The sequence below is a fragment of the Polypterus senegalus genome, chromosome 3, assembly GCF_016835505.1.
Source record: "Polypterus senegalus isolate Bchr_013 chromosome 3, ASM1683550v1, whole genome shotgun sequence".
NCBI lineage: Eukaryota > Metazoa > Chordata > Cladistia > Polypteriformes > Polypteridae > Polypterus > Polypterus senegalus.
The window spans coordinates 32845644-32873295 of NC_053156.1; the positions used below are offsets into that span (position 1 = coordinate 32845644).

Below are 27652 nucleotides of genomic sequence, written 5' to 3' on the forward strand. Positions count from 1 at the left end.
GAAATGTGGACAGGTTGTCTAATTCAAGGATGAAAATGATTTTAAATCAAAAATGTGTAGGAAAAACGTGTACCCTACCATACAATGTAATATCACTTTAGAATTTGAGCTACCTGTCCATCTGATGATGAAGTATTGCTGTATAACAAGAACAAACTTTTTATTTGGCTTTATAAACACATCCAAAACACCAATGACTGCAGTAGACTAGAGGATGCCTCTGTACATATAATCTTCAATTACTATTACATAACACAACGTTAACAAAGGCTTAATCTGATCTTGTTAGAAGTTACAAAGCACCATTGTCAACTTGTTTTCCATCACGCCTGTAAAAAAAAAAAAAAGAATTTCCTTAAAAATGCAAAATAATGCAGTTGTGCAGAATACTGTTGAAAACGTTCATGACATTAATCCATGCCATTGTCAAGTTCTTCCTTTTTCTTCTTTTAATCCACAACACTTGTTTTGGTGAAGTGAAACTGTTTATAGCAGCCTTGTGCTGTTCTACAAAATCCTTTCTGATCCTCAGATAGAATTCATTTGGATGTACAGTAGAGTCAGTCAGTAGAAAGACCCATTAAGATTTTGTAGACGGAAGGTACATGTGTGGCTGGGTGACAGAAATTTGAACATAAGAAGCGTGAAATGTTTTGTGCTTAATTCAAAAGTTCTTTTTTTTTTGTAATTCCATACAAATATATTGATTTTACAAACATAGGATTGAAAACAAATCAACGAAGTAGGTATAATAAAATATGCATCTACATTTCAAAAAATGTTGGGGGGGCGCGATTAAAACTGTTATGAAAACTCGGGTCTCAAATACTTAAAGGTTGGGAAATGCTGACTTGGAGGTACTTGGCATACTCAAGCAGTAATAGATAAGACATTGATGAAGTACAAGTTTTGTGTTAATAATACAGCAAGATGCATATTCACAAAGTTAAATAAACACAAATTTATTTATGATAATATCAACACACGCATCAATATATCTGTATACAACTAATTTACATGTACATTATAATTTATTACACTGAAATATACACATTTACGGATTCTAAAGACTTTCAAAAATTCACTGCTGCTCATGGACATCACAAATCCAGGGCATCACAAATCCAGGGCACTTGGGTAAGTTTAGGCCTATATTAAATTAAATAAATGGTAACTTTCTTATTGCATGTCATAGTAGGGTCTTTGTATTGGCAATGGGATTGGGTTCTTGAAGAATCCAGAATTATTGTTGGGAAGTCACACTAAAGTAAAACACAAAAGGTGCCAGTGTGCAGGTACAAGCTTGAGTCCGATTCTTCATCGCAAGCTGCACCAGTTACTTTATCTTGCATACCTAACTGTAGGTAAGTAGTTACCCAATAATCTTCACAGCTTAAATTTCATTTGATGTCATGTAGATCCTGATAGAGCTGGCATGGTGGCACAGATGTTGCTACTGCTACCAGGACCCAAAGCAGTATCAGTTGTCCGCTTCCTACCTGTATGGGCCTAAGCGGGTTTGTCTTCCTTTTCAGTCTCCTGAGGTTTATTTTTTTGGTTCATGTGTCCTTGGGTGGGTTCCTTATCTACACCTGAAGGTGCTGGGTAAGGTGCCAGCATCCTACTACATGTGAAAAAACTGAGGTCAAAAAAATCAACGGATGTATGGAAGGATGGCAGAAAAGTTACACAAGTAGTCATGAAAACTAAAGCTGAATGCTCTCGTCTCACTATGAAATGTGAACCCTGAGGCTTGTCAGTCAGTAGAAGCTGCCTCTCCTTGTTGTTGCCCGCTGTGTTACTAATAGTGTGACTGTTCAATCTGAATTTCTCTTTTGATCACGGTGGACAAATCTTCTCTCATATTCTTAATGCATTTAAACCCTTGAGATTAAACCATTACATTAAAGCCGATTGATAACTTACGAAATAAATTATGATCAGTACTGCACTGCTAGAGCCCACCAATGTTTGTAATAATCTCCATAACGTATGACTTGGAAGATCCAAATTGTTTAGGAATGGCAGTCACATATTTAATTTTTTTTATCCCAAAGTGTGATTACAGGTTCATCCCATCGGAGATGACCTAAGTCACCTTATTGTGCCTGTTGGAATACACTAAATGCACATGGCTGAGCAACAAACCAAAAGCAATGCAAACTCCTTAAGTCGAGCAATTGAATATGAGATAGCATCCATCGTATGGTGCATCATATAACTGACAGAACTGAACTGTTAGTATTTGGGATAGTAGGCAGGTTGCTGGGATGGCTGGACCATATTGAATGTTGTGGTATGGGCATTCACAATGGTCAAAGGTTGCTTCCGTTTCTTCAGTTCTCTTGCCATTTGGCACCAGTTGCAGGAGAAGCAGCAGAAGACCGTGCAGCAGTCATCACAGATGGTCCCCTGCCAAAGGCAAAATGGTAGACATTGAAATGCAAAGTCACCAAGAGAGTAGACAGAACAATACAAAGTTTTATAAAATAAAAACAGAACTGTTAATGGGCCATTATGTGCACATTTTGTCTCACTTCTAAAAAGGAAGAAGCTGTAAATGCAGAGGCGTATTGCGTTGATCTTTGTGAATGTAAAATTATAAAAAAAAGAAAAAGAAGTTTATTACAATGAAAAAAGAGTTAAGCAAAAAGGAGATAAAAAGGTGACATGACTGAAGTGCTTAAAATTTATGACAGGAATAGGTCCAATGGAATGAGACCAATGGAATTTTGGACAAATGTTAGCAGGTTTGCCTCGCAGATAGGAGACCCAAGTTCGCTTCCTGAGTCCTCCATGCAAGGAGTTTGCATGTTCTCCCTGTGTCTGCATGGGTTTCCTCTGGGTACTCCGGTTTCCTCCCACAGTCCAAAGATATGCTGGTTAGGTGCATTGGTGATTCTAAAATTGTCCCTAGTGTGTGCTTGGTGTGTGGGTGTGTGTGTGCGTGTCCTGCGGTGGGCTGGCGCCCTGCCTGGAATTTGTTTCCTGCCTTGTGCCCTATGTTGGCTGGGATTGGCTCCAGCAGACCCCTGTGACCCTGTAGTTAGGATATAGTGGGTTGGATAATGGATGGATGTTAGGACGTTTTTCTTCACACAGAGAACCACAGACAAATGGAATAAGTGACCGAGTAGTGTGGTAGACTGTAGAGCTTTAGGGACCTTCAAAACTTGACATGATGTGATCTTGGAGGAATTAAGTGTATTGGACTTGTGACTTTTGTTGGGCTGAATGGCCTGTTCTTATGAAAAGTTTTGAAACGTTTTAATTACTTGAAGAGTCTTTTCCAGTGCTTTTGACTTGTTTGTGCTTAATATTGTATAGTTCAAGGACAAATGCCACAACCTTTAGTAGCTAGTACTCTCCAATAGTATTAATATATATTATTTATATAGTACTTTTTCCATGCTCAAAGTGCTAAATACTGTATGACAATACCTGAATGCCGTATCTTTCCCTCAAGGATGCTCGCATGGCTAGAGAGATGGGAGGAATTGTTAAAGGTGTAAATCCTAAAAAGTAGCCAGTCAGCGTAGGGTCGAGCAGGGGCAGACATACGCATTGGCCAGAATCATTGGCTGTCTTGCACATGAAGCACGGCAAACACCAGGTAGCGCAGCAACCTGCAAAAAAAGAAACAAAAGTGTGACAAAAAGAAAGTAAAGACCCTTTAATATTAGGAATATTTTACCACTAAAAATAAAGATTTCTTTTGTTTTGTTGCATTTCTCCTTTCAAAGAAAGAAAGAATCGACTTTTCATTAAAAAGCAATGCTATTAACATTATTCATAATAGCTTAATATTAATCAGATTTAAACAGAATGCATTTCCCTACAAGGAATGAAAAACTTGATAATTCGTTGAGTGTTTACTGTCTAAAGTTTGAAAAAGGGCTGGGAGTGCAGACAATTACGTGCAGTGCTGGAAAGGGGATGACACATTAGAAGCCCTACAGGAGAAAATTCATCCTGAGTAATGCCTGCTAAATTGGGTCACCATCAATAGGGACACTATACCCCTTTGGAAAATAAAATTTTAATGGGTGGATAGTGAAAGACCACATGTAATAGATCAGAAATTACCAACGTTGATAGGAAGCAGCAGGGAGACCTCTTTTTACAAACGGTGGATCCCAAGTAGAAGTTCTAATCGACAGGTTTACATGAGAATCGTCAAGCCCTTTATCAAGGGGCAGCAGAGAGACCAGAGGTAACTAGTGTAAGCTGTTGAAAAATTGCTCAAGGTTTCTAGTGCTGATGCTCTCCAAGGAAGTGAATATTCAGAATATTCACAGAATTAATCCCTGATGAAGGTTCAAAAATTGCTTGTGGTCTAAAAGCCTTTGAGGTTTGGAGTGAGGAGGAAAAAGTTTTTTTCAAAAGGGGCAGAGGAAGTGGGGATCGATGTTACAGAAAAAATTCTGGGATATTAGAGGAGTGTTGTCATACTTTAAAAGGAAAGTGAGTAGGGTTCTTGTTTCAAACACTCCTATATTTCTTACTTTTTGTTAGAAACACAACTCCCTTTGGCTACTTCTAAGCATCTTTGGGGTTATTTGGGTTTGGTGACCAATTCAGAGAACTCCACTCCCTAGCATTGACAGTAAACAGACTTCTGTAGTTGTCTGTAACAGATTAGATAAATACAGTTAGGTCCATAAGTATTTGGGCAGTATTTAACAAAAATATAACATCAGCCATTCAGAAATGGCAGTCATTTTTATACATGTTCCCTCATTTGCAGAGGATTAAGAGTATTTGGACATTGTGGTGGACGGCTGGGGGCTATGTTCAGCCGGGACGCCTTGAGTGACCAGTAAAGGGACCATACCTCCCCTGGGACACAAGAGGGCAGCTGCCCTGGCTTGTATGGGGGCCACGGGATCAGAGCATGGAAGCTCAACTCTATTGGAGCCCACAAGGGGGTGCCCAGAACATCGTGGAGCCATGGAATACAGCACTTCCGCCACACCCGGAAGTGCTGCCAGTGGGGATTCCAGACATGCCTAGGAAGTGCCTCAGGAAGGTCATAACGGACCACCTGCAGCACATCTGGGGCATGATAAAAGGGGCCACCTCACTCCGTTGGACGAGCCGGAGTTGGGAGGAAGGAGACATAGCTTGCGAGAGAAGGAGTGAGGGTGACAAAAGAGGAAGGAAAGATAGAGTCTCTTAAGTGCATTGTGTGGTGTACAAAGAAAAGAGAGCTAAACATGTGTGTTTTGGACATTGGTGTTGTGTCTGCTGTGTACAGGGGGGCTGCATTACCACAACATTTAACTGAGAAGGTGTTTCATAGCCAGGTGGGAGAAGGTCTCTCATTATTTCATTAACTATTAAGTTTAAGCAGGCTGAAGGTCTGCAGTTGATTCCAAGTGAGGAATTTGCATTTGGAAACTTTCACTGTGAACTCTCAATATGGGGTTCAAAGAGCTGTCCATGCAAGTAAAAATAGCCCATAATTAGGCAGAGAAAACAAAGCAAACCATTCAGGGAAGGCTTGCACAGGTGAGCACACCAACACCAGAATGCCTGGACAATCAAAGAAGACAAGTGTGTTAGATGACTGCTCAATTCATTCCTTGGAGAAGTTTAACCCCTTTCTCAACATTTAGCCAAACCAAGAACACTCTCTTAGGGACAGAGCTATCATTGCCAACGTCTACAATCAAGAGGACACTTCATGAAAGTAAAGACAGAGGGTTTACCACAAGGAGCAATCCACCAGTAAACCTCAAGCATAGGAAGTACAGATGAGACTTTACCAGAAAGTATTTTTTAAAAACCAGTCCAGTTTTGGAAAAGTTTTTTTGGAGAAATGAAAATAAGATTAAAATGTACCAGAATGTTGAATACAGAAAAGTTTGTAGAAGAGAAGGAACAGCTCGTGATCTGTAGCATACCACAACATCTGTGAGACATGGTGGAGGTAGTGTTATGGTACGGGTATGCATGACTGCCAATGGAAGTCGGTCACTAATGTTTATTGATGAAATGATGGTGGGGAGAAGTAGCAGGATGATTTCTGAAGTTTACAGGGCTATACCATCTGCTCAGATTCAGACAAATGCTGCAAAACTGATAGAACGACACTTCATCGTAAAGATGGACAATGAGCCAAGACATACTGCAAAAGCAAACCAAGGGCTTTTCAAGGCGAAAAAGTGGAATATTCTTCAATGGCCAAGTCGATCAACTGACCTCAACCCAACTGGACATGCATTTCATTTGCTGAAGACAAAACTGATGGCAGAATGTCCAGCGACAAGCAGCACCTGAAGACAGCTGGAGTAAAGGCCTGGCAAAGCAACAGTAGGGAGGAAACCCAGCACTTGCAGATGGCCAGGGGTTCCAAACTTCAGGAAGTCAATGACTGGAAAGAACCTTCAACCAAGTATTGAAAATAATAATTACATTTATGATAATGTTTTGAGCCCCTGGAAATGGGGGGATCATGTGAAGAAACTGCTGTCTTTTCTAAATGTCTCATATAATGTTTTTCTTAAATGTCTTAGATTGAAACTGTAAGGCTATACTTCATTCACATCCTGGCTGCTTCATTTCAGATCCATTGTGGTGGTGCACAGAGCTAAGATTATGAAAATTGTATCATTGTCCAGATGCTTATGGACCTAACAGTCAATAGATAGATAGATAGATAGATAGATAGATAGATAGATAGATAGATAGATAGATAGATAGTGTAGAAGGAAAATTTTTTATTAGCATAAGAGAATAGCAAATTAGCATATAGAGCCATAAAAAGTTATTAAAAGTAATTAAAGCTTAAGCTTCAGGTCACTATTGTAAAAATTTGGAAGGCTTAAGAGAGGAAACCCATATATAGAATTGAAGCCTTGGCCAGTTAGAGAAAATGTAACAGCATAGAAAGATTACAAATTCCATAAGGGGGCCAGTAATAGGAAAAGTAAGGAGATAATAAGGGTTCCCATGGAAACTCAAGGTCTGGTCAGACAGGAGTAAGATGGTAGTCAGAGGAGTTACTGGGAGGAAGCCATCCACCCAGTCTTAGACCAATCAAAATAAGCCAAACAGACACCAAGAGGAACAATGGATAGTAAAACCAGGTGCAGAATGAGCTAATTGAATGAGCCAAAATGATAAGAAATTGTTATAAAAACTTCAATTGCTGTAATGATCGGGGCTCAATCTGATTCGGCCGAATTGGGTTAAGTCCATGTGGTTAATTTATTGCAATAAAGCCTTAAAACTCTGTCTGTCTATCCCGAGTCCTAATAGCCTTTATTTTTTGGTAAAAACCCTTCTGATGATTAATTTTTTCGCCACGACAATAGATAGATAGATAGATAGATAGATAGATAGATAGATAGATAGATAGATAGATAGATAGATAGATAGATAGATAGATAGATAGATAGATAGATAGATAGATAGATACTCACAAATGCCCAAGTCATCACAGCAGTCACAGATTCCTGTGCTCCATTCAGGGCTTTTAATAACAGTAATTTGCTGGGTAATCACAGTTTGAGGCTGGTTAAATGTTGCCATTGCCATTTCTGATATCTAAAAATGAAAGAATAGCAAAAAAGATAACTGTCAAAGAAGCTTGTTTCACTTATTTATACACTTCCTTTATTCTCGCAGAGCATGTAGACCTATTTGACATTGAACTCCAGGTGCACCTGAAGCAATGCCACACTCTTTCATCACAATACCTTAGATCAATGTCACCCTAAAACTCTTACAAACCTAGTTCAAAAGGGAAAGGACACATATGTGGAAATAGGCTTGTCTATCTAACTCATAAATAAGCACTTGTCTTGTGTTGTATCATTACTCTCCCACCATCTCTCTCTGGCACTGCCTGCTATCTCCTGTAATTGCTAGCCAGTCTACTAAGCAAAGGAATGTATACACAATGTCACCTCTAACTACTGGAACTTATCCATCCATTAGTTGAACCTCAGATACAACAAGAGTAGTGTGCAGTTCCTTCCACTCAAGTCAAAATATCTGGTAGCCCACACTCTCAAAAATGTGTGTTCTTTAATGACATTGTTGTATGGTTCCTCACTGAGCCATTACTTGAACTGTTTATTTCTGGGAAGGGTCCTTTGGATATGAATCTGGTCCTGTGGGCTTTGAAAAGGTTCCTAATATGAGGACAAAATAAATCTGTAATGTTTAGTAGGCTTCCTAAATATAGTTTTTACATCAAGGTAACCTGAAGTTAGCCTGTGTTATTGTAAACAACAAGAGTCTACTTGTTATGTATGGAACCTTTTATGTATCTAAATAAATAAAGATTCTTTCCTGAAGCTTCATGTGGATGATTCTTTTGGAAACCAAAAATGGGTCTCCTGTGGTGTTGCTCCATAGAACCACACTGGCACCTTAATTCTTAAGAGCGTGTTCTGTGCTATAATTAAGGACATCTTTTCTTTTGCTCATTCTCCCTCTAAATTAAATACATGTGATCCACTATCCTACCTTTTTTAACCTTGTCTCAATTACATGGGAAATGCTGGTGGACCTTATCAAGTGGACATGTAAATACATAAGTATGCATATATGTAATTTATTTGTACATCTTTTATATTTCCTGCAGCACCTCCCCAGAGATTGCCAACTTTTGTGAACTTAAGTTTACTGCATATATAGCCTTCTCCGCTTATATAATGAGTCAGTCCTTCTCTAACCCATTTAGTCCTGAACAGGGTCGCAGAGGGTGCTGGAGCCTATTTGAGCCAGGTTAGGGCACAAGAAAGAACAAGGCTCTGGTCATGGTGCCAGTGCATCACAGGGCAGACACACTCACTGTCACACACACACACCCTAACCACACACTAGGGCCAATTTAGCATCACCAATCCACCTACCCTACATGTCATAGGAAACCAGAGCACCCTGTCCTGTAAATACTGGGAGAACATGCAAATTCCACACTGAGGAGACCCGGGGCACAAACCCCAGTCACATTACTGCAAGACAGCAGCGCTACCACTGTGCCACCATGCTGTCCTCTTTATATAAATAAGGAAGAGAATTACATAGAATGAGATTATAAAATTAAGACTGTTAAAGGGCATGAGAAGAAATGATTATTGATCACAACTTGTATTTTATTTTTTTTATATTTTCCTCATATAGCTCATTTACCTTCACTAAATACATATCAATCATTCACTTGTCTTTGCTCATCTCTTGGTCCTAATTTTTAAACTGCACACCTTTATTACTCATACATGATCTTCAACTCATAAGTCCATTTATACAATACAATACAACACAGGTTTTGAATAGCGCACTTCACTGAATGTAGGCGCAGAGCACTGTGAACAGTTCTCAGTTAAAGCACAAGCACAGATTGTACTAATTACTAAATGCAGAACTGGGACACAAATCAATGCAGGTTTGTTAAAACACACAAAGAACACGGCAGGAACTGATAAAACTGATAATGACAAATGAATGAATTAATTAATGAACTACAGCCAGTGGACAACAGTGGCACCTAAGCTGGCCATTCAATTAGTCTTTCTGTAAACCCCTACATCTATTTGTTATTTTAAAATGTTTGCTATAAGACTGTGCCAAAATCAAACCAAGCAGCATCAGATGTTAAAGAGGAACCAACTACAGATGGATTACACTTACACCGGGTATTTTGCAGCCCCTATTAACTTAAGGAGCAAATCTTTGAGATATGGAAGGAAAAGCAGAGTATTTGAAAATCACCAGTCAATGGCTGGCCTCAAACTTGAACTCATACCCTTGGAGCTGAGTCAGAAAAGCGTTGACTATTATGCTTCACTACAGTTGTACTTCAATGTATTTTATAACTGATCCTTTAAACATTTTCAGAGTTTATCACCTCCATTGTCTTTCTTTCCAAACTGATGCCCCAGATTTCTCAAGTCTGTCTGAAAGCCAAGTATCTTTAACACACATTGCCCTTTAATTTACTATATTATTTATGAATTTATATATTTACCAGTTTTGCTACACATCTAAGACAAATTCAAACTCACCAGTTACCTAACTTCTAATAATTTGATGGAACCCTTTCAGTCTGGTTTCAGAGCGCAGCACAGCTATGAAACTACTCTGCTTCATGTAGCCAAAGATTTGCTTATGGCAGCAGACTCTGGACAAACCAGCATATTAATTCTATTAGACCGCAGTGCAGCATTTGATACAGTCAGACATGACATTCTACTGTCCAGAATGGAGAACATGCTGGGTATCTCTAGCACTGCCCTCCAGTGGTTCAAGTCCTATCTGACTGAAAGGCAAGAGTTTGTTAACCTTGGCAACAGCAGATCCAGCTCAGTGCCAGTCACACAAGGAGTTCCTCAGGGCTCTGTCCTCGGCCCTCTTCTCTTCTGTATTTATATGCTTCCCCTTGGCCATATTATTCGTAGCTATGGACTGGGTTATCATTTTTATGCAGATGATACTCAATTTTATTTCCATGTTAAAAGTGAAACTTCATCAGGGCTTTATCAGCTCAGAACTTGCTTCAGTGAAATTAAAATCAAGATGGAAAAAACTCTTTAAAATGAAATTGCAAGAAAGCTGAATTCCTGCATATTGGCACTAAAGCACAACTGAAGAAAATGAGTCTCTCTCAGTTAGTCTTGGTGATCTCATGAGACCTTCATCTAATGCAAGGAATCTTGGTGACATTTTTAATTCCTTCCTTTCTTATTCTACCAACATAAACCACCTTAAGAAACGTTTCTATTTTCACCTCTGTAACATATGCCGTGCTCACTCATTCCTCTTCTTTTCTAATGCTGAGAACTTGTCCATTATTTTATCACATTCCACATTGATTATTGTAACTCCCTACTAGCAGGTTCAGCTTCAAAATTGTCATTTGGGAACTAATTTTATTTCAGAACCACCAACATTAGCATAGCAGTTTATGATTAAGGTTTCCTGAGTGTAAAATGTTTTTTGATGCATAAAATTATTCAGGGTACTTTCAAGTATTCTTGATCTGTTAGTCTTGCTAGTTAGCCTATTAAACATTAGAAATTTCTTTTTTTGTCAGCATACTGCACTCTTATTAATAAAGGTGCCAAGGTGGTTCTTCAGAATGGGGAAACATAAGGGGTACCATATGGTATTGCTCTGAAGAACCACTCTGGCACCTTTATTTTTAAGAGAGCTTGAAGGGACACACAGGCCATAAATCATATATCTATGTGTGTTCCTAATAAAGCAATCCAAGTGAAAGTTCTAGGAAGAGCCTTCGATTATTTAGACCTCTAATAGGCTTTAAAATAATCATGAATCGATGCTAACAAGAGTTGTGAAATAAAAATGGGTCATGATTTTAAAAGAGCTCTCGCTGCATAACACAGGTTAAGTTAAAGTTCAACTTTTCTTACTCTGTTAGTGTTCCATTAGTTAGCCTATCATACATTAAAGGTTTCAGGTTTTTTCTGCATTTTTGAAACTTCTCAAAGCACAAAGAGCCAACTTCATATGCTAAGAACTTTTCATGAAATGGTTCTTTCTTTAACAATGATTCTACAAAGAACCACACAACCCAGTAAAGAACAATATAGTGCATTATTACGGGTTGGCCACGAGGCTGCCCCTTGTGTTGCAGTCTGGTTAGGGTTTTAAAGATAATCCTAAAAAAAGCTTAGTCACAGAATAAACACAATATGACCAAAGCATTCCTCTAATGTTTTTGTAACCCGGATAATACCCCCTTTTATACAAAGAAACTTGAAAAACATGCCACACCTCTGAAGTTAACTGAGAAACTGCAGAAGTGACCTGCTTCTGATAATAATCTAGAAAAGAGGGCGCTGAAAAGTAAGCCATCGTCTAAATTAAAAAGAGGCAAACAAACACACTTATAATGTAAAATAAGAAAATACGTGAGAAAAGCGTGTGACTGGTAAGAAAGAAAGTTACAGAATTAGTACTTTTTTTCCGTCAGTTTCCTTAATACATTAATTCTCTTTAATAAAATCCCTGTGTGCGTTCAGGTGTCCGTGTGCGTGTGTCTTCTGGTGAAGTATGCATGCACGGGGCACAGTGCGATCCACACGGTACTGTGGACGCACACAGACTGGAAGCTGGGCACACAGCGAATGGCGTAGCCCCGGCCGCACATGATAAGCAAATAAAGAACATCATTGATGGGAAGAGTGCTGATTGGGTAGTTGCGGCCGCGCACATAAAATCCATTGCTGGGGAGACTCCACACATACTGCCCCACGCATGTTTACTAACTAACTATCTACTAACAAAATGACACCCAAAAACAAGGACACGTCAAGTAGGAGAAAAGACACAGACACTCAAATCGTATATATACACTCATAAGTAACATCTCCTGGAAGAACGGTCAGCTCAGCAAGTAAACATCAAAAAAAGAAAGGCTGAAAGACAAAGAAAAATACGAGCAAATAGATCGATTGAAGAAAAAGAAAATGAGCGTCAGAATATTCCCCGTGTTAATTTTAACTCCATCCTCTACTAATTTCCCCTTTACCTCTAGAAGGCGACAATTTCCAGTTACATTAGCCTTTGCCATAACAATTAATAAAGCTCAAGGGCAAACCTTAGAAAAAGTTGGCATTTACTTGCCAGAACCAGTATTCAGCCACGGTCAGTTATATGTTGCATTATCAAGAGTTCGAAGTTTTACAGATGTTGTTGTCAATGTTGTAGACAATTGGCAAACTGTTGCCAAACTCAGACAGAATATTTACAAAATAAGTTGTCTATTATGAAATTTTATAGAAAAATTTCATGAGGTAAAAAAAATAAAAACTTTTTCATAAATATCTTCTTCATATATTGTGTATTACAGATTGTTACAAAGTTTTACACTAAGGCAATATTAATTACTAGACATTAAGCCCGTTACAATAACGGGCGCTAGAACAGTAGTGCATAAACATTAGTAGGAACAGTCTATATTAAATGGCAAGGGACCTTGTATGTGGCTGTAATATGCGTCACTGTATTGTGTGCCTTTAATTTTCTCTCTCAGTAATACTGGTTTGTATTTCCGTATCATGCCTGTAATTTTGAATGACAGTAATACAGTGGAACCTCGGCTCACGACCATAATTCATTCCAAAACTCTGGTTCTAACCCGATTTGGTCGTGAACCGAAGTAATTTCCCCCCATAGGATTGTATGTAAATACAATTACAGTAATCCATTCCAGACTGTATGAACTGTATGTAAATATATATTTTTTTACGTTTTTAAGCATAAATATAGTTAATTATACCACTGAATGCACAGTGTAATAATAAACTAAATGTAAAAACATTGAATAACACTAAGAAAACCTTGAACAACAGAGAAAACTAACACTGCAAGAGTCCGCTATAGCCTTATGACCCGCTCGCTAAAAACACCTTTTTTAATGAGTTTTAAGCACAGGGAAAAAATGAACATTTGAAAAATTCATAATTTAATAAACAACCAAGAAAAGTAACATTGCAACAATGCACACGCGCATATATATACATACCTATCTACATCATATATACACACACATACATACATACACACACACAAATTCTATATATGTATGTGTGTGTATGTATGTGTGTGTGTGTATATATATATATATATATAATGTAGATAGGTGTGTATATATATATATATATATATACAGACATCCATACAAACATACAAACAGGTATATATATGTGTATAGATATGTATGTGTCTATATGTGTGTGTATAGCTTTGGTCACTGAGTGCAAGGGAAAAATAATAAAATATAGTCTATAAGTTATTAAACAGTAAAACATTAACGTTTTAAGAAGTACAGGTACATTGAGCACTACTGGAGTGGTTGCGGGTAAACTACATTTTAAAGATGGTGTAACAGAACAGGTAAGTAGTACTAACATCAGCTAAAATGTATATGGATCATCTCTCGGTAGTAGATCCCTTTTGAAAGGCGCTACACGATGGCTGTGGTATAGAAATTACATTTTCTATGTGAACGTCCAAATTTGTGCCTCTGGTAATGTGCCTTACCAGCAATTAAAGAAAATTAGTTTTGTGTCCTCTGCAGTGTTAAGAGAGAAAGGCTTTGGTTTGGGATAAAAGGAAAAAAGGTGTAAAGAAAGGAAACTTGCCTTTTTATTTTATATAGTATAGAGAGATGTGTTTGCTGACGATATGAGCGCCTTTTGGGGACAGTCGCGGTGGGTCTTGTGTAGACTGGTGAGACATCCCTGCCATTAATCGGTTGTGATGGCACTGTCAGTCCTCCACTCGTGTGCGTGTCTTCATAATCCGAGCTGACGACCTCATAATCGTATATGTGCAAAAGAAAGTGCGAAGCACCTTAATATTAGTTTGCCGTGGTGTAGAAAAGGGGTCTCGTGTTTGCACTTGTCTGGGCTATAGCGCAGGGGGAGGATGAAAAAAATTAAAAGTGCTCACTTTGACTTAAGGCAGAAGCGCAGTCAGCGTCTCAAAGGCCGGTACAGCTCTGCTATATATATCAAAATACCTGCGCCTCACAGCGGAGAAGTAGTGTGTTAAAGAAGTAATGAAAAAGAAAAGGAAACATTTTAATAATAACGTAACATGATTGACATTGTCATGAGTGTTGCTGTCATATATATGCCTGCCTGAATAAGTCACCTCGCCGCTCTTACTTTTTTACCGTTCATTTAATCATGGCTAGTGGCGGAAAAATTCGAAAATGGAAGGAGGATTACACTGAGTATGGCTTTACCAAAACAATTATTGATGGCGAATCGATTATTCATAAAGCTTGAATTGGTGATCTGTTTTTCTGTGTTAACCTCATATTTTTTCATACTTCTTCTCAAACTAAGGTGGTGCGAGGGTAAAATGAATCGGGAACCGCTGATCAATGTAATTGGTGTACCAGGAAATCATGCATTGACAAAAGCTCCCCTTTGCTTGTAATACAAAGTGTGATTAAATGCATTATTTTTTAACGCGTTATGGAGCACATGCATCGAAGCTTCTCAGCTGTGCTTGTGCTAAGTAAAGGAAACATTTTAAAAATAACGTAACACGATTGTCAATGTAACCTTTTGTAAGTAGTGCCTGGAGGATTCAGTGTGGAGAAACTCTATAGAGACAGCGTGTGTATTAACTTGTGGATTTTTCTGTGAGTATTTGGTGGCAGTGTGACGAAGTTACTTCGGAAGACGGCGTTAGCCGCGGAGCTCAGCTTAGAGTGAAATGAGGTGAATGGGAGGGGAGATGATGACGTCACTCCTCCACCTGCCTTAACTGTCAATCCCCCCACAAACACAGTCTCTCGGAATTTGCATAAGCACAGACTTTGACCAGCAATTTTAACTTAGTTACAAAGTGATCAAAACTGTCGTTTATACCCTGCGTCCTCTCATTAAACTTGTATCCCGCATTAGCCGTGGGCATGACAAACGCCAGCAGCAGCCTGTCTATCGACTTAATTTAAACTTTAGGTTTACACCGTGCTTTGTTTCCGAAGTAGCTGCAGGCATGAATATGCTTGTACAGTATGTGTCACTCGCTCGCTTCTTATTGTTTTGCTGCCTTCTCAATTGTATAATGCATGTTTTCTTCAGCGCTTTTTGGAGCTCTTCCTGGTTTTCTACGCAATGCGTTGACTGTCAGTTCACGTGATTACGTGGGAGGCGTGATGATGTCACACGAAACTCCGCCCCCCATGGCTTTCGAGCTCAACTTCATTACAGTAAATGGAGAAAATTAGCATCCAGTTTTGACCATTACGCGTAGAATTTCGAAATGAAACCTGCCCAACTTTTGTAAGTAAGCTGTAAGGAATGCGCCTGCCAAATTTCAGCCTTCTACCTACACGGGAAGTTGGAGAATTAGTGATGAGTGAGTGAGTGAGTGAGTGAGTGAGTGAGTCAGTGAGGGCTTTGCCTTTTATTAGTATAGATCTATCTATCTATCTATCTATCTATCTATCTATCTATCTATCTATCTATCTATCTATCTATCTATCTATCTATCTATCTATCTATCTATCTATCTATCTATCATATAGCTCCTTTCATATCTATCTATCTATCATCTATCTATCTATCTATGCATAAAGATCTCTCCAGTAGTAATATGCATGCGGCAACTGTCAAAATGTCAATCTAATTTGATGGATGACCGGAAGTCCCGCCCCTTTCCTCTGACATCATTAATGTGACCCTTCTTTGAACTCGCCCCCCACACCCCTTCCTGTTTTTTCCTCAGGAAATGGTTAAGATCCGATTGCAGGATGTCTGGTCCTTCCTTGAACCCGCTCCCACCCATCCTGTTTTTTTCCCCAGGAAACGGTTAAGATCCGTTTGAAGGATGTCTGTCCCTTATTTGAACCCACCCCCACCCACCTTTTTTCCCCAGGCCCAGGAAACTGTCAAGTCAAAACATCCTTTTTCTATATCCCTGACAATCCTTTCACAGAAATGTCCATTTGTTGAATTTTCCAACTCACAGAAAGCAATGTGCCGGTTCTCTCTACACAGCAGAGTACATGGGGGCTCTAAAAAAGCTGACCTGCTATTAGCAACCCCAGCACTCACTGTCTCTCTCTCTACACAGATGACGCCTGGGAGCGGAGCAGACAGCCTCTGTGCTGAATAAAGCTGGCAGGCACGCGGCTGCGAGATGCCCCAGCGGCTGAAGCTCTAAGCATACTCGCCGGCAAGGGTTTGTAGTTGGAAATACACGCTGACTGGAAACCTCAGAGGAGTAGACAAATCTCTGCTCTCCCTCCCTCCCTGCCTGTCTCACTCGCTCACCCAAAAGCCCTGCATGCCCCAGCGATCAGGCACGAGTGTATAACAGGAACTTGCATACTGTATGAACTGGAGCTCCGCAGACAGATAGTGTCCGACACATGCCAGGAAACGGCCAGACCCTTAACCTGATATGTTCTGCGAGCTCATGCTAATCAACAGATGGTCATAAACCCCGAAAGGTAAAAGCTTTTAAATGACCCTAAAAGAAATCAAAGGGTTACAAAGGTAATTTTCGGAGACCGGGCTACGCACAATACTCGGATGTCTAGTGAAAATGATGGTCACGCATCTGCAACCACAATTAACCGAAATTGCCTTCCACTTTTCGGCGCTCAGGAGAAGATCCGGATATAAACTGTCAATACAAGGATATGCAGTTAAAATGTTTGTCTTGCACAGAATCGAATGCCCTTATAAAAATACCGCTCTTTTCTCTATAAATTGAGTTGCGTCGGGAACATAAGACCTTTCCCCTGATCGTCGATCGGAATGTCAAGATGAATACAAGCCGTGACGGTACGTTTTCACGAAATTCTTAATGATTTTTGCTAATTATGGCTAAGACTAAATGAAATTTAATTATCGTTCATACAGCCTATTCTTCAGGACGTGCTCTTGCCCGGAATCACGGTAAGAATATTCATGATTCTTATAAGCGTGATCAAATATGTATTAAAACAGCACAGTGAATTCTTAGCGATTGGTTCAGTCCTTACATATTTTTTTTTAGAATTATACATCAGAGCAGAATCTGAAAATGGTAAGTCTCTTTTTAAATGTTCGCATGAAGTTTGGATATGTTTGCGTGTGCTCATAATCAGTTGTAGTTTTTCTGTCAGGACCTTTCATGAAAGGGCTTGATGAAAGGATGTGTGTGAGTGAATATTTGAGTATAATTACGTTTGAATCCTTTATTTTTATCTTAGAGGGCTACATCGTAATAGAGTCACCGAATCATTGTGCGGAAGATGGTAAGAACCTTTTTTATTTTTTAATTTGCTCTTTGATTACAATGTGCATATATAAGTCCAAAACTTATTTTTTCAAGGCAAGAAAAGTAGAACGATAAACCTGAATGCCAATTACATTACCCTCTTTAAAAATCCTTGAGGTAAACTGCAAATTTCCAATTTAGCGCACCAAATGTACCCTGGACGAGTTACATTTTTCTTGGAGGCCTTTGAGGACGCTACAAGACAACCTTACGGTTATCTGTTGGTAGATCTGAAAGCCCATACGCCTGAGGAATTTCGTTTACATACCGGTTTATTTTCTCCCGAATGGCCTGCGGTGTACTTCGTGAAAAGATAAAGACGTTCCATTTTCCAAGTATTTGACAAAGACCAGGTATGTCGTGCAGAATAAAAAGAAATTTCCCTCTTCTCAAGACCCTACATAGGGCCTCCTGTCGTGGAAAAAAAGTGGTGCAGAGCGATGCTCCGGATGATTAAATTTACACTCTGTCAGAAATAGCTCTCAATACTTTAAAAGGACGCGTTCCCCTGACGTCCAGACAGTTCAAGTTGCTGAAGAAACATCGTTGCACCATTAAAAAACTCGACGCTAAAAAACTTACCGTTAAAAAGAAAAAAGCCCTTTTAAATCAGAAAGGATGGTTTCTCTGAGCCTTATTAAGCGCCGCCATTTATTACATTTGATTATACAGAATGTCTATTCTTTATTAAGATAATTACAGGTCATAGAACTTTGCATACAGTGGTGATCCTGAAAAACTCTAGAAGTGTTCTTAGACAAGGTACTGACAAAAGTTTGAACCATATCATCGTTCTTGGTGACCTCATTAAAATACAGGTTCATGATCTCTTGATAAGAACGTCCTTTCCCTCTGTGATGCAGGAAAAAAATACAGTGCTGTCCGCAGACACTGGAAAACCAGCTTTGAAGCTGTCAGTTATGGTGAATAATTTCTTTACAGTTTCTGTTTAAAAAGCTGTATATTTCCTCAGGAAAATAGATAAAGTCTGGCAGGGCCCCGTCGGAGTCAGAAAATTCTCCAGTTCCATCTTCTCTGAGATGTATCGCCAACCAGTGCTCTCCGGGTTGATTTTGACGGTGAGTGTTGACGATGATCATGGCTGGGAGCTCCGTAAGTATTTTTTCAGGCAGTTTGTCGCAAGCCAACACTCCGTAAAACTGATTTTCTGTGTACGGATTACCGGACATGAGTTCCAAGATCTGCATGGTGTTCATGCTTTGTTAGTAATCATATAGGATGTTTCTTCTCTGGTTTATTTCAATAATGTTGTCAAAGACGGCGTACACTATTAGATTCACGGTATGGGGTAGAGGCTGTTGAAAGCGTATTTCACATCTCATGTTCCCTGTTTTCACCAAGGAAAAATGGTCTCCACATTCTTGATCAGGCGTCAAATCAAAGGCAAACAGGGTGTATTCAGAATTCAGAATGGCTAATGGCTAGAGGCTGGTCTTTCAAATGCTTCCCGGATGCCAACATGAGGTTGTAATATTCTCGAGCTGTGTTGTCATTAGCAAAATTGGGCTGAAAGGGCTTGGCTGGAGTCTGCTCTCCGTCCAAATACAAGGCCAGGAATTCCAACTGGTTATGCTTGAAATTGAAGGGATTTCTGGTGTAATCCCCAGAAAAGGCCTCATTATCCACCATGCCTATGACCACGCACTTGGGCAACTGCCCCAAGAACAAGTTCTCCTGATTGCTCCCAGCTGGCATACTGAGAACTTTCATATTCACTCTTTCCACGGGGTATTTGGCGTTGGAGGTTGTGAGAGCGTGGGCATGCCCTAATTTCACCGCCGCCGAAACTTTAACTTTCTTGACAAAAAGAAAGGTGGATAAAATGTTTACTTTGTAACTCTCGGCATCTCCAGAGATCAGACAGAATTCATTTTTGCTCCGAACCATTTTTATTCTGACGTCCACCCCGTTTAGAATTAATTTTTCCTGAAAAAATAGGTCGGAATGAATAGGTCCGAGGAGATCTAATGTTTTACCCTGTGCTGTTTAACTGTTTCTTTTTTTGAATCCATCATTCGGGCCATCCAAGGCGGTTTTTTCATGTTCGTTGGCCGTGTCTTTGTAAAAAAGACCTGAAGCAAATTGGAACTTGAGAGTTTCATTGCTGTAATTTAACAGTTCCTCAAAAAAGGCCCTGTACGGGTAGAGGCTGGAACTCTGTGATATTAAACGTTCTCCGAGGGTCACGTCTACTTGTGAAAATAAAGCGGCTATCGAATAATTAACAAAGGCTACCCTGGCCACGGGGGGCGGATTAGTTCCTTCGGCATTGACGATTTTGCATCGGACGTGTAGAAGCGTGTTATTCAGATCCAAGTAGTCTTTACCGTTCCCAGTAATCAAAAACTCTAGCGGCGCAACTTCAGATAGAGCTGAGAGAGGGGGTACCTCGACATAGATGCTTTTTTCTACGCTAGTCTGAGTATAGGGTACCGTAAACAAGTCCAGTTCGGATTTCACACACTCTTGACACATTCGATGAACGAAAGACATTTTGAGTTAAAAAATGTTTTTCAATTTCTTTTTTCTGCGGGCGCGGGACTTATCCTTGTGGCTCAGAGAAGAAAATGATGTAAAAGCTGAATGGTGCGTCCTTTTGAGTATGGGGCCGGCGTGTGAACCGGGAGGTCTCTTATGTGTAGTTTTCATCATTACCATCAGCCCCGACACCCCTTGATTTTCTTCGCTTCCTCGAGTCATAGCTCTGGACATGGCCCCGCCACAACGTCTTTAAAGATATTCTTGGCGGCTGATTTAATGTGTGGTTTGACAATTTCGAAGCCTATTTTCAAGAGAGGCAGAGCTCTTCTAAACAGACCTCGAAATATTCCTCCGATCCCAAAACCGTACATCACGGGAGCCCCAGAGAAGCCGTGGAGTCCGCTACCCGCTTGGGCTTCATAATAATGTACGTAAGGGCTAGGGTACAGGTAAGATCTCATCTCTGTATTAGTCGTGCACGCACCTCTTAGAGGGTCTGAAATGGAACTTGACCATGACCTTGCCAAATTGAAATGGAACCGTTTTGTTCTGATTCGTCTTTATTTCAATGGTCAACATATCAAACTGAGTCTTGCTGACCGGAGCGTAGTGCGTTTTGTCATAGGTGATTGTGGTAATCTTATTCATCTCATCCTCAATATGTACGCTTCTCAAGAGAGGGATGTAGCTGTCTCCGACTCTTTGGTGAGACACAATGTCGCTGTAGACATACAAGGTATGAATCCCGCTCTGATATCCGCGGGTTAAGGAGCCTCATTCGCCAGGCCTATGGTCTTGTCCGAATGGGCTCCTAGAATTCTCCCCAACTGCCCTCTGACATGAAGAGTTTTATCCTTCGTGTTATTTACGACGTACAATCTTCGCTCCAGAGCGTTGTAGCGGAATCTCACGGTGTTTTCCGGTATCGGTAAGCCTGAAGAACCAACCTCAATGGCTTTGGGTTCTTTCGACACCGCTTCATTCATCTTAGAGGTCACTTTCTCGACGCTAGAGTAATAGCCTGCAGGTATAGTATAAAACCTGTTTAATCACGGAGACACCAGAATAAAATCGTTATCCGGTTTGTCTAGGGTGTTCCAGGTGTGAGGATACTGGATTTCGGCCAAACCTACTTCCCATGGTCCCTGTAGTTCGATGGGTGCGGCTAATTTGATAGTAAACTTGACGATGGTATTGTTAGGGAAAACATCTTGGGAAGAATTGCTGGGAAGGACGACGTAAAAGCTTTTTCTCTCCATTGCAAGTACCCGTGAATGAAATACTAATGTTTGCTTCTCAGTATTTAATGTCTTGCGCGTAGCTTTCAGGGATCCAACTGTTAAACTTTTCGGGCCATCTGAGCCATTTCACCAAAATATGTTTTTTTCTATGAATATTTTTTTTCGGCAGAATCTTTTCAATCCTGAAGACGTCCGTACCACGAATCTTTTGTAACTCCGCGTCGTAAAAGGAACTTATAATGTCTTTGCCGTCATAATCTTCGGATCCCTCGGGACTAGTTCAGAAACAGTAAATACCTCGTCTGAAAAGGTTTGTTCATATCCTTTGGTAAAAGGATTCCGGATTTTCGACACTCTCACCGTATCACCGACTTTGAACTTATATTTTGGGTTTCTTTTGGTTTTAGTTAGGCCGTATAAGGTTTTAAAGACTTTCCAAGAATTGGAACTATTCACTTTGGCAGGGGCCGTTTTTAATACCTCGGTGATAGCTCAGATTATAAGATTTCACCAAGTACTGTAACCCCAACAGATAGGACGAGGTATTCCGGGAGCTGAAATAACGCCACATTTTGGTCTTCAGAGTTCGATTGAACCTCTCCACCACTGAAGCCTTTAATTCACTAGCGGTGGTAAAATGTTTAATCCCGTGTTTATTGAGCATGCTTTGAAGTTCTCGATTGAGAAACTCTTTACCGCTATTGGTCTGTAGTTTGACGGGAGCTCTACCTTCCTCCAAAATTTCTCGAAAAGCCCTTGTTACTTCTTTACCCGTTTTGTTTTTCAGTACCCTAACCCAGGCATATTTAGAAAGAATATCTATACAAGTCAGCAGATACTTGTAACCTTGGTTATACTCGGCAAGGTTTGTCAGATCTACCAGATCGATCTGCCATTGCCCGTCTATATTGGAAACAAACACTTTATTCCTTTTAAAACGGATTCTGGCTGGCTTATGTATCGTGTAGGTGTATTGCCCCGATAACCAGTCGGTCAACTCTTGGTCCCCAATATGGTGACCTGCATGCAAGAGAGCTCTTTTCAAGGATTCTTTACCCCCCAAAGCCCTGACATTCTCTGGGCTATAATATGTTTTTTCCAAGACCTGCTCCATCACCGGTGATAAAACAGACACTGACAACACTTAAACATATAGAAAACATTTATTTAGGATTCTGCTTTGTTCAGACTGCTTCAGGTTCAGAAAGACCCATCAGTTCTATCATATCATTAAATTCCAAGTCATATTTAGTCCACAGATTCATATGACCCTCATGATTAATATTACGTTTACAAAACTCATTTGCCACATGGCGGGTTACACAGTAGGAGTATTCATCCATTTCATAAAATGACTGCATTATAGTGTCAAAATTGAGTTGGTATTTTCAGACTCACCCACAGTCTTTTCAACTACTGCATATATTTTGTGATTCGGCAGTAAAATATTAAAATACCCTAGAATTTTCATAGCCAGTCCTTTCAGCCAAGACTTACGAAAAATCTTCTGAAAGCGTCCTACACGGTAGGTGTTATCAGGTTCAAAGAGACAGGTATGTCTTCTCTGGCTGGGATAATCTATCTTGCAGCCTTGACATTCTTTTTTCAGATCATAGTAGACAATAATATTTAGCAGAGATGTCATCAGCCCTTTAACAAGCTGCTGGGCCTTTTTCCAGGTTTCAGGCAGCACACCATCCGGGCAATCCATATCTGTCTCAGACAGTTTGAGCGACATCTGTTCCTGCGGAACTTGTCTGTTCACCCACGGCTGTCCTGGAGCTAGGTGAGAGATATCCATCTGAGCACCATTAGCGGAGACTGTGTTATCCGTCTGAGCACCATTAGCAGGGATCGGTTTATCCGTCTGATCATCATCAATGGAGACCGGGGAAGACCACCCCGGACCTGGAGAATAGAATCCACAGTCTGACTCAAGGTCTCTTGTCCAGAGACTGTAATCGGGTCATATCCTAAGATACCGGAAGTCAGTTTCTTGGTGTCCTTGGGGGACGTCCATCTGGACGGAGTTATAGAACTGGTAAGATTCAGGCCATGAAGCCTCAAGCTTTGGAGCCTCTGGTGGGAGCCCTGAGGTTGATACTCCGCACCCTGTCATTTCAGAGTCTGTAGCGGTCGATATGCGGGATCTTTAAAAGCTTCAACGAATTCTTAAATGGGCCTCCTTTTTTTGGGTCTGGTGACTAACAGGCTGAGTATTTATGGTAAAAGGGATGGGTGTGGCGTAAAATTAAGGAGAGTTTTCCACTTCGTCATCGCTCGAATCGAGCTATGATTCAAACCCTTAGTCCGTTACTCGGTCACCTCTTCAGTTTGCAGAATTCAGTCCTTGAATACTAAAGGCGCCGGACAGTTTTCCTTGTTGTCGTCGTGTGTTGTGTTTCGCACAACTTAGCCCGATCCTCGTCTGCCGCTTCATCTTCAAGAAACTCCGGCACCAAACATTTTTTAAACCTTCTCAAACGATCCTTCAAATAGACCCTGCGGAACCTACTCTTCACTGGGGCATTGGGCATAGATTCCATTTTTCTACACATACTCTTTAGAACCGAAGATGCACCGCTTTTTTATACAGCACTTTCAGAAGGGTGGACGGCAGGGTCTGGATAGAAACTTGCCCGGACGTGTCTGAACTTGTCTTCGGAAGGGGGGGCCGAGGTCAAAGAGGGGGTACCCATCCATCAAGTCTGCTCTTGACAGTTTCCTGGGCCTGGGGCAAAAAGGTGAGTGGGGGCGGGTTCAAGGAAGGACCAGACATCCTGCAATCGGATCTTAACCATTTCCTGAGGAAAAAACAGGAAGGGGTGTGGGGGGCAAGTTCAAAGAAGGGTCACATTAATGATGTCAGAGGAAAGGGGCGGGACTTCTGGTCATCCATCAAATTTGATTGACATTTTGACAGTTGCTGCATGCATATTACTACTCTCCCTCCCACACACCTTTTTTTGTTGCATTGTTGTCCCAGGGTTCTGTTTGTTTGTTTGTTTGTTTTTTTAATACATAATTAATTTTTCCATATAATTCCAATATCAGAACATGAAAAAGTAATTTGTTTAACATTCCAAAAATACATTTTTTTAGGATAGTTAAGTACACTAAGCAGAGTTATTTTTTCTATTTTGAATAAAACAATTTTATTTTGTGCAGCAGATTTTCATATGTGTAATTTTAGCTTGTAACGCATTCGGCAGGAATGTGAACAATGAGAACATCTGCTCAATTTGTATTGCTGACAAACCGATTAGGTGGACCACCTTACAGCAGTTTCAGTCCGGGCGGTTTTTCCAGTTTCTCTTTAGTGGAGTCTCTTCTGTTATTTTATTCAAACCGCAGAGACCAAGCAGCAGGGTACTGCTGTCATAAAGGCTAGATACTGTGATAACTAGAACTGCCAAAAAGCAGCCAATACCCACTGCCTCACAATGGTATTCGCTGCCACCACCTTTTTAATTGTCGGTTGGGTCCGCACCTTAATAATCAAATACATTAAATCTCTTTAAAATACCTATTTTATTATTAAGAAATTTTTTTATACTAACAAAAGACTACAGAAGTCGCTTGCAGATCAACAATTTAGAGAACACATTATTCACTTCTAGAAATACATTACAATAAGAGTGTGCCATGAGTTACTATTTATGAAAATCTTTGTCTTTATACTAATCGTATGCTTTGTAGCGCCAGTAAAGCTAAAATGAATGGCCTTCAATACTCTTAAAAATACTGCTTCTTTAATGGCACTTTGCTGGACTTTTGTGTAGTCCCTCGATGAAACAACTACTTGACAAAGAACCATTTCATTCTAGGATGGGTACTTTTCATAGGAATTTGGATCTTTGGGTCTTGAAAAGGTTCATAATAACTCGACAAAACAAACATCTTCAGCTTATAGAAAGCGACCTTGCGGGGAAGCTAAAAGATCAAGAAAACCTGAACTTAGTCTGTGTTACTGCATGGAGAAATCGTTCTTGAAAAATCAGTAACCCACGGGTAGTTCACTAATCTGTTATAACCTATGGAATCTGTTAATGGATCAAAATAAGATCGTTCTTTCTGAGACCTTAATGTGGATAGTTTTTTTAGGAACGTGAAATGGTTCTCTTGTGGCATCACTCAGAATAACCATTTCGGCACCTTTGTTTTTAAGAATGGTATTTTTGTAACACTGTTTTCAATATGTAGCATTATAAAATCTGAAACGAGTAATATTATTCTGAAACGTACCTGTCATAATGATATACAATTTCTGATTTTTTTTTTTTGCCGCAAATCGATTATATGCACATATATAAATATATAAAGACAATTGTTAAGAGTAAGCGAATAATTTACTAATTGTTAAAATTAGATTATCAAACTCGCTCAAGCCAATGCAGTTTTGATATCGCGGCAGCAACGAAATAAGCACTGAATGAGCACAAACAGGAACCAGCTCTGGACGGGACGAAACACGGCTTCACTCTCTCGAGGGCAAAATGAGATTAACTGGGAAATGTGGAGTAAAATCGCAGTTAAAAAATAAAAGATCAAACTGGTCACGAACAATATCCCGGCACTTAATACCAACACAGGACGATGAACCCGTGAGGTGGCAGGGCTGACTAATGCGCACTAAAATCCATCCATCCATTTTCTATATTCACTTATGCGGGGCAGGGTCGCACAGCAGATTTAGCCTTTCTCAGCAAGCATCGAGCGCAAAGGGGGAAACAATCTTAGGACGGGGCGCCAATTCATCTCAGGTTACGAAAGAATGTAACAGTGTAGCAAATATATAACTTATGAATAATAATAATAATAATAATAATAATAATAATAATAATAATAATAATAATAATAATAATAGAATATACGAAAAACTGAAACGCTTCCAAAGTCTTCAGCCTTTTAAGTAATAGGTTCTAGTATCAATCAGTATACTACTTAAAACCTCGAATTACCTCTATCATCGGTTAATCCATTTGTAATGCAGAATAAATCAAAAGTTAGGAATAGTGTAGTCGTATATTAAATAACGCGACGATGATGATGTTGATGATGATGACGATCATATTATTATTGTTGTTGTAACTGATCTTTTGTTTCAGAAAATGGACGAAACTTAAATATAAATCAGAATAACCATACGAACACAGATAAAACCACCAGTTGAAGCTTAGCACTGATACCCTCATGAGATTAAATAAAGTAATAAAAAATAATACAATTAATAAAATCATATTTCCAATTCGTAAAGAATAAGAACGAAATAAGGTGATACTCAAATCCAAACATGCCTGTAGATGGAGAGGAGAGCTGACCTTACCTGCGCTTGACACCCGTTAAATCTTCAGACAAGTGTAACCGAAAACGCCTCTATAGGACAGGTTTCTGTTTTAAATGGATCAGGGTGGAGTTTTACGTTAATGATGAAAACAGGAGGAACTGGTTCCTCGAGCCACGTCGGGATCATCAACAGGGAAAAAAACTTTAATTTATCAGTACCTCGCCTCTTCTGTGAAGTGTAAATAAAAAGTGCATACATTCATAAAAAGTCCAGCGTTTAAAGAGACTCGTGCAAAAGATTTTTGTTCCTATAAAACACTTGAAGAATATGAAGTATTGAAGTACAAAACGTCTTTAACGTTTCTATTACGCTCACGCGTACACCCTGTTAAGTCTAAATTGTCACAATGTATTGTTTAATGCCATCATCACTTCAATAAACATTGTCTATTTCTAATCCTAATGGTTAGCAGGTCCTAACACGGGTCCCTTATGTTCAGCTCAGCGCTGGGTCACATACACAGTGACGCTTTTGGCTGCTAAAATGGCTGTGGGGACCCAGTGTTGCTGCTATTAGGATAATAAATTCACCACATGGAGTCCCAGCAGTCCGACATAAATAAAGTGTTTAAGAGAAAAAACTGATCTACTAAAGTGAAAGGTACAGAAGATCACCTACAGCTAACAGTCACTTATTAGATTAATTCCATGTTACAGTTACCACAGTTACTTTAGTAAAGGTATTTTATGTGAAAAATACTAAAATTCCAATCCATTGTTAATGGATTTGTTTTTCAAACCCTGTAATTACAGCAAGTGACCAATAATAACTCCTCGGCCATGAAGTTATACGG

General features: G+C 39.8%; 1 protein-coding gene across 1 annotated transcript; it reads right to left on the reverse strand.

Annotated features, from left to right (window-relative positions):
* Positions 1 to 937: 937 nt before the first annotated feature.
* Positions 938 to 26895, reverse strand: LOC120524999 (cornifelin homolog). The gene is made up of 4 exons (XM_039746919.1): positions 26839 to 26895; positions 7428 to 7551; positions 3442 to 3626; positions 938 to 2412 (listed from the first exon to the last, which is right to left on the reverse strand). The coding sequence occupies exons 2-4, from the start codon at positions 7540 to 7542 to the stop codon at positions 2239 to 2241; spliced, it is 474 nt and encodes a 157-aa protein (XP_039602853.1). The 5' UTR covers positions 7543 to 7551; positions 26839 to 26895; the 3' UTR covers positions 938 to 2238.
* Positions 26896 to 27652: the final 757 nt, after the last annotated feature.

Excerpts from the sequence above, each read along its gene's own strand:
- LOC120524999 (XM_039746919.1), bottom strand. The coding sequence starts at position 7,542 with ATGGCAATGGCAACATTTAACCAGCCTCAAACTGTGATTACCCAGCAA. Across the intron at positions 3,627-7,427 it reads CTGTGATGACTTGGGCATTT|GTTGCTGCGCTACCTGGTGT; the intron begins GTGAGTATCTAT and ends CTTTTTTTGCAG. Across the intron at positions 2,413-3,441 it reads GGGAAAGATACGGCATTCAG|GGGACCATCTGTGATGACTG; the intron begins GTATTGTCATAC and ends TGCCTTTGGCAG.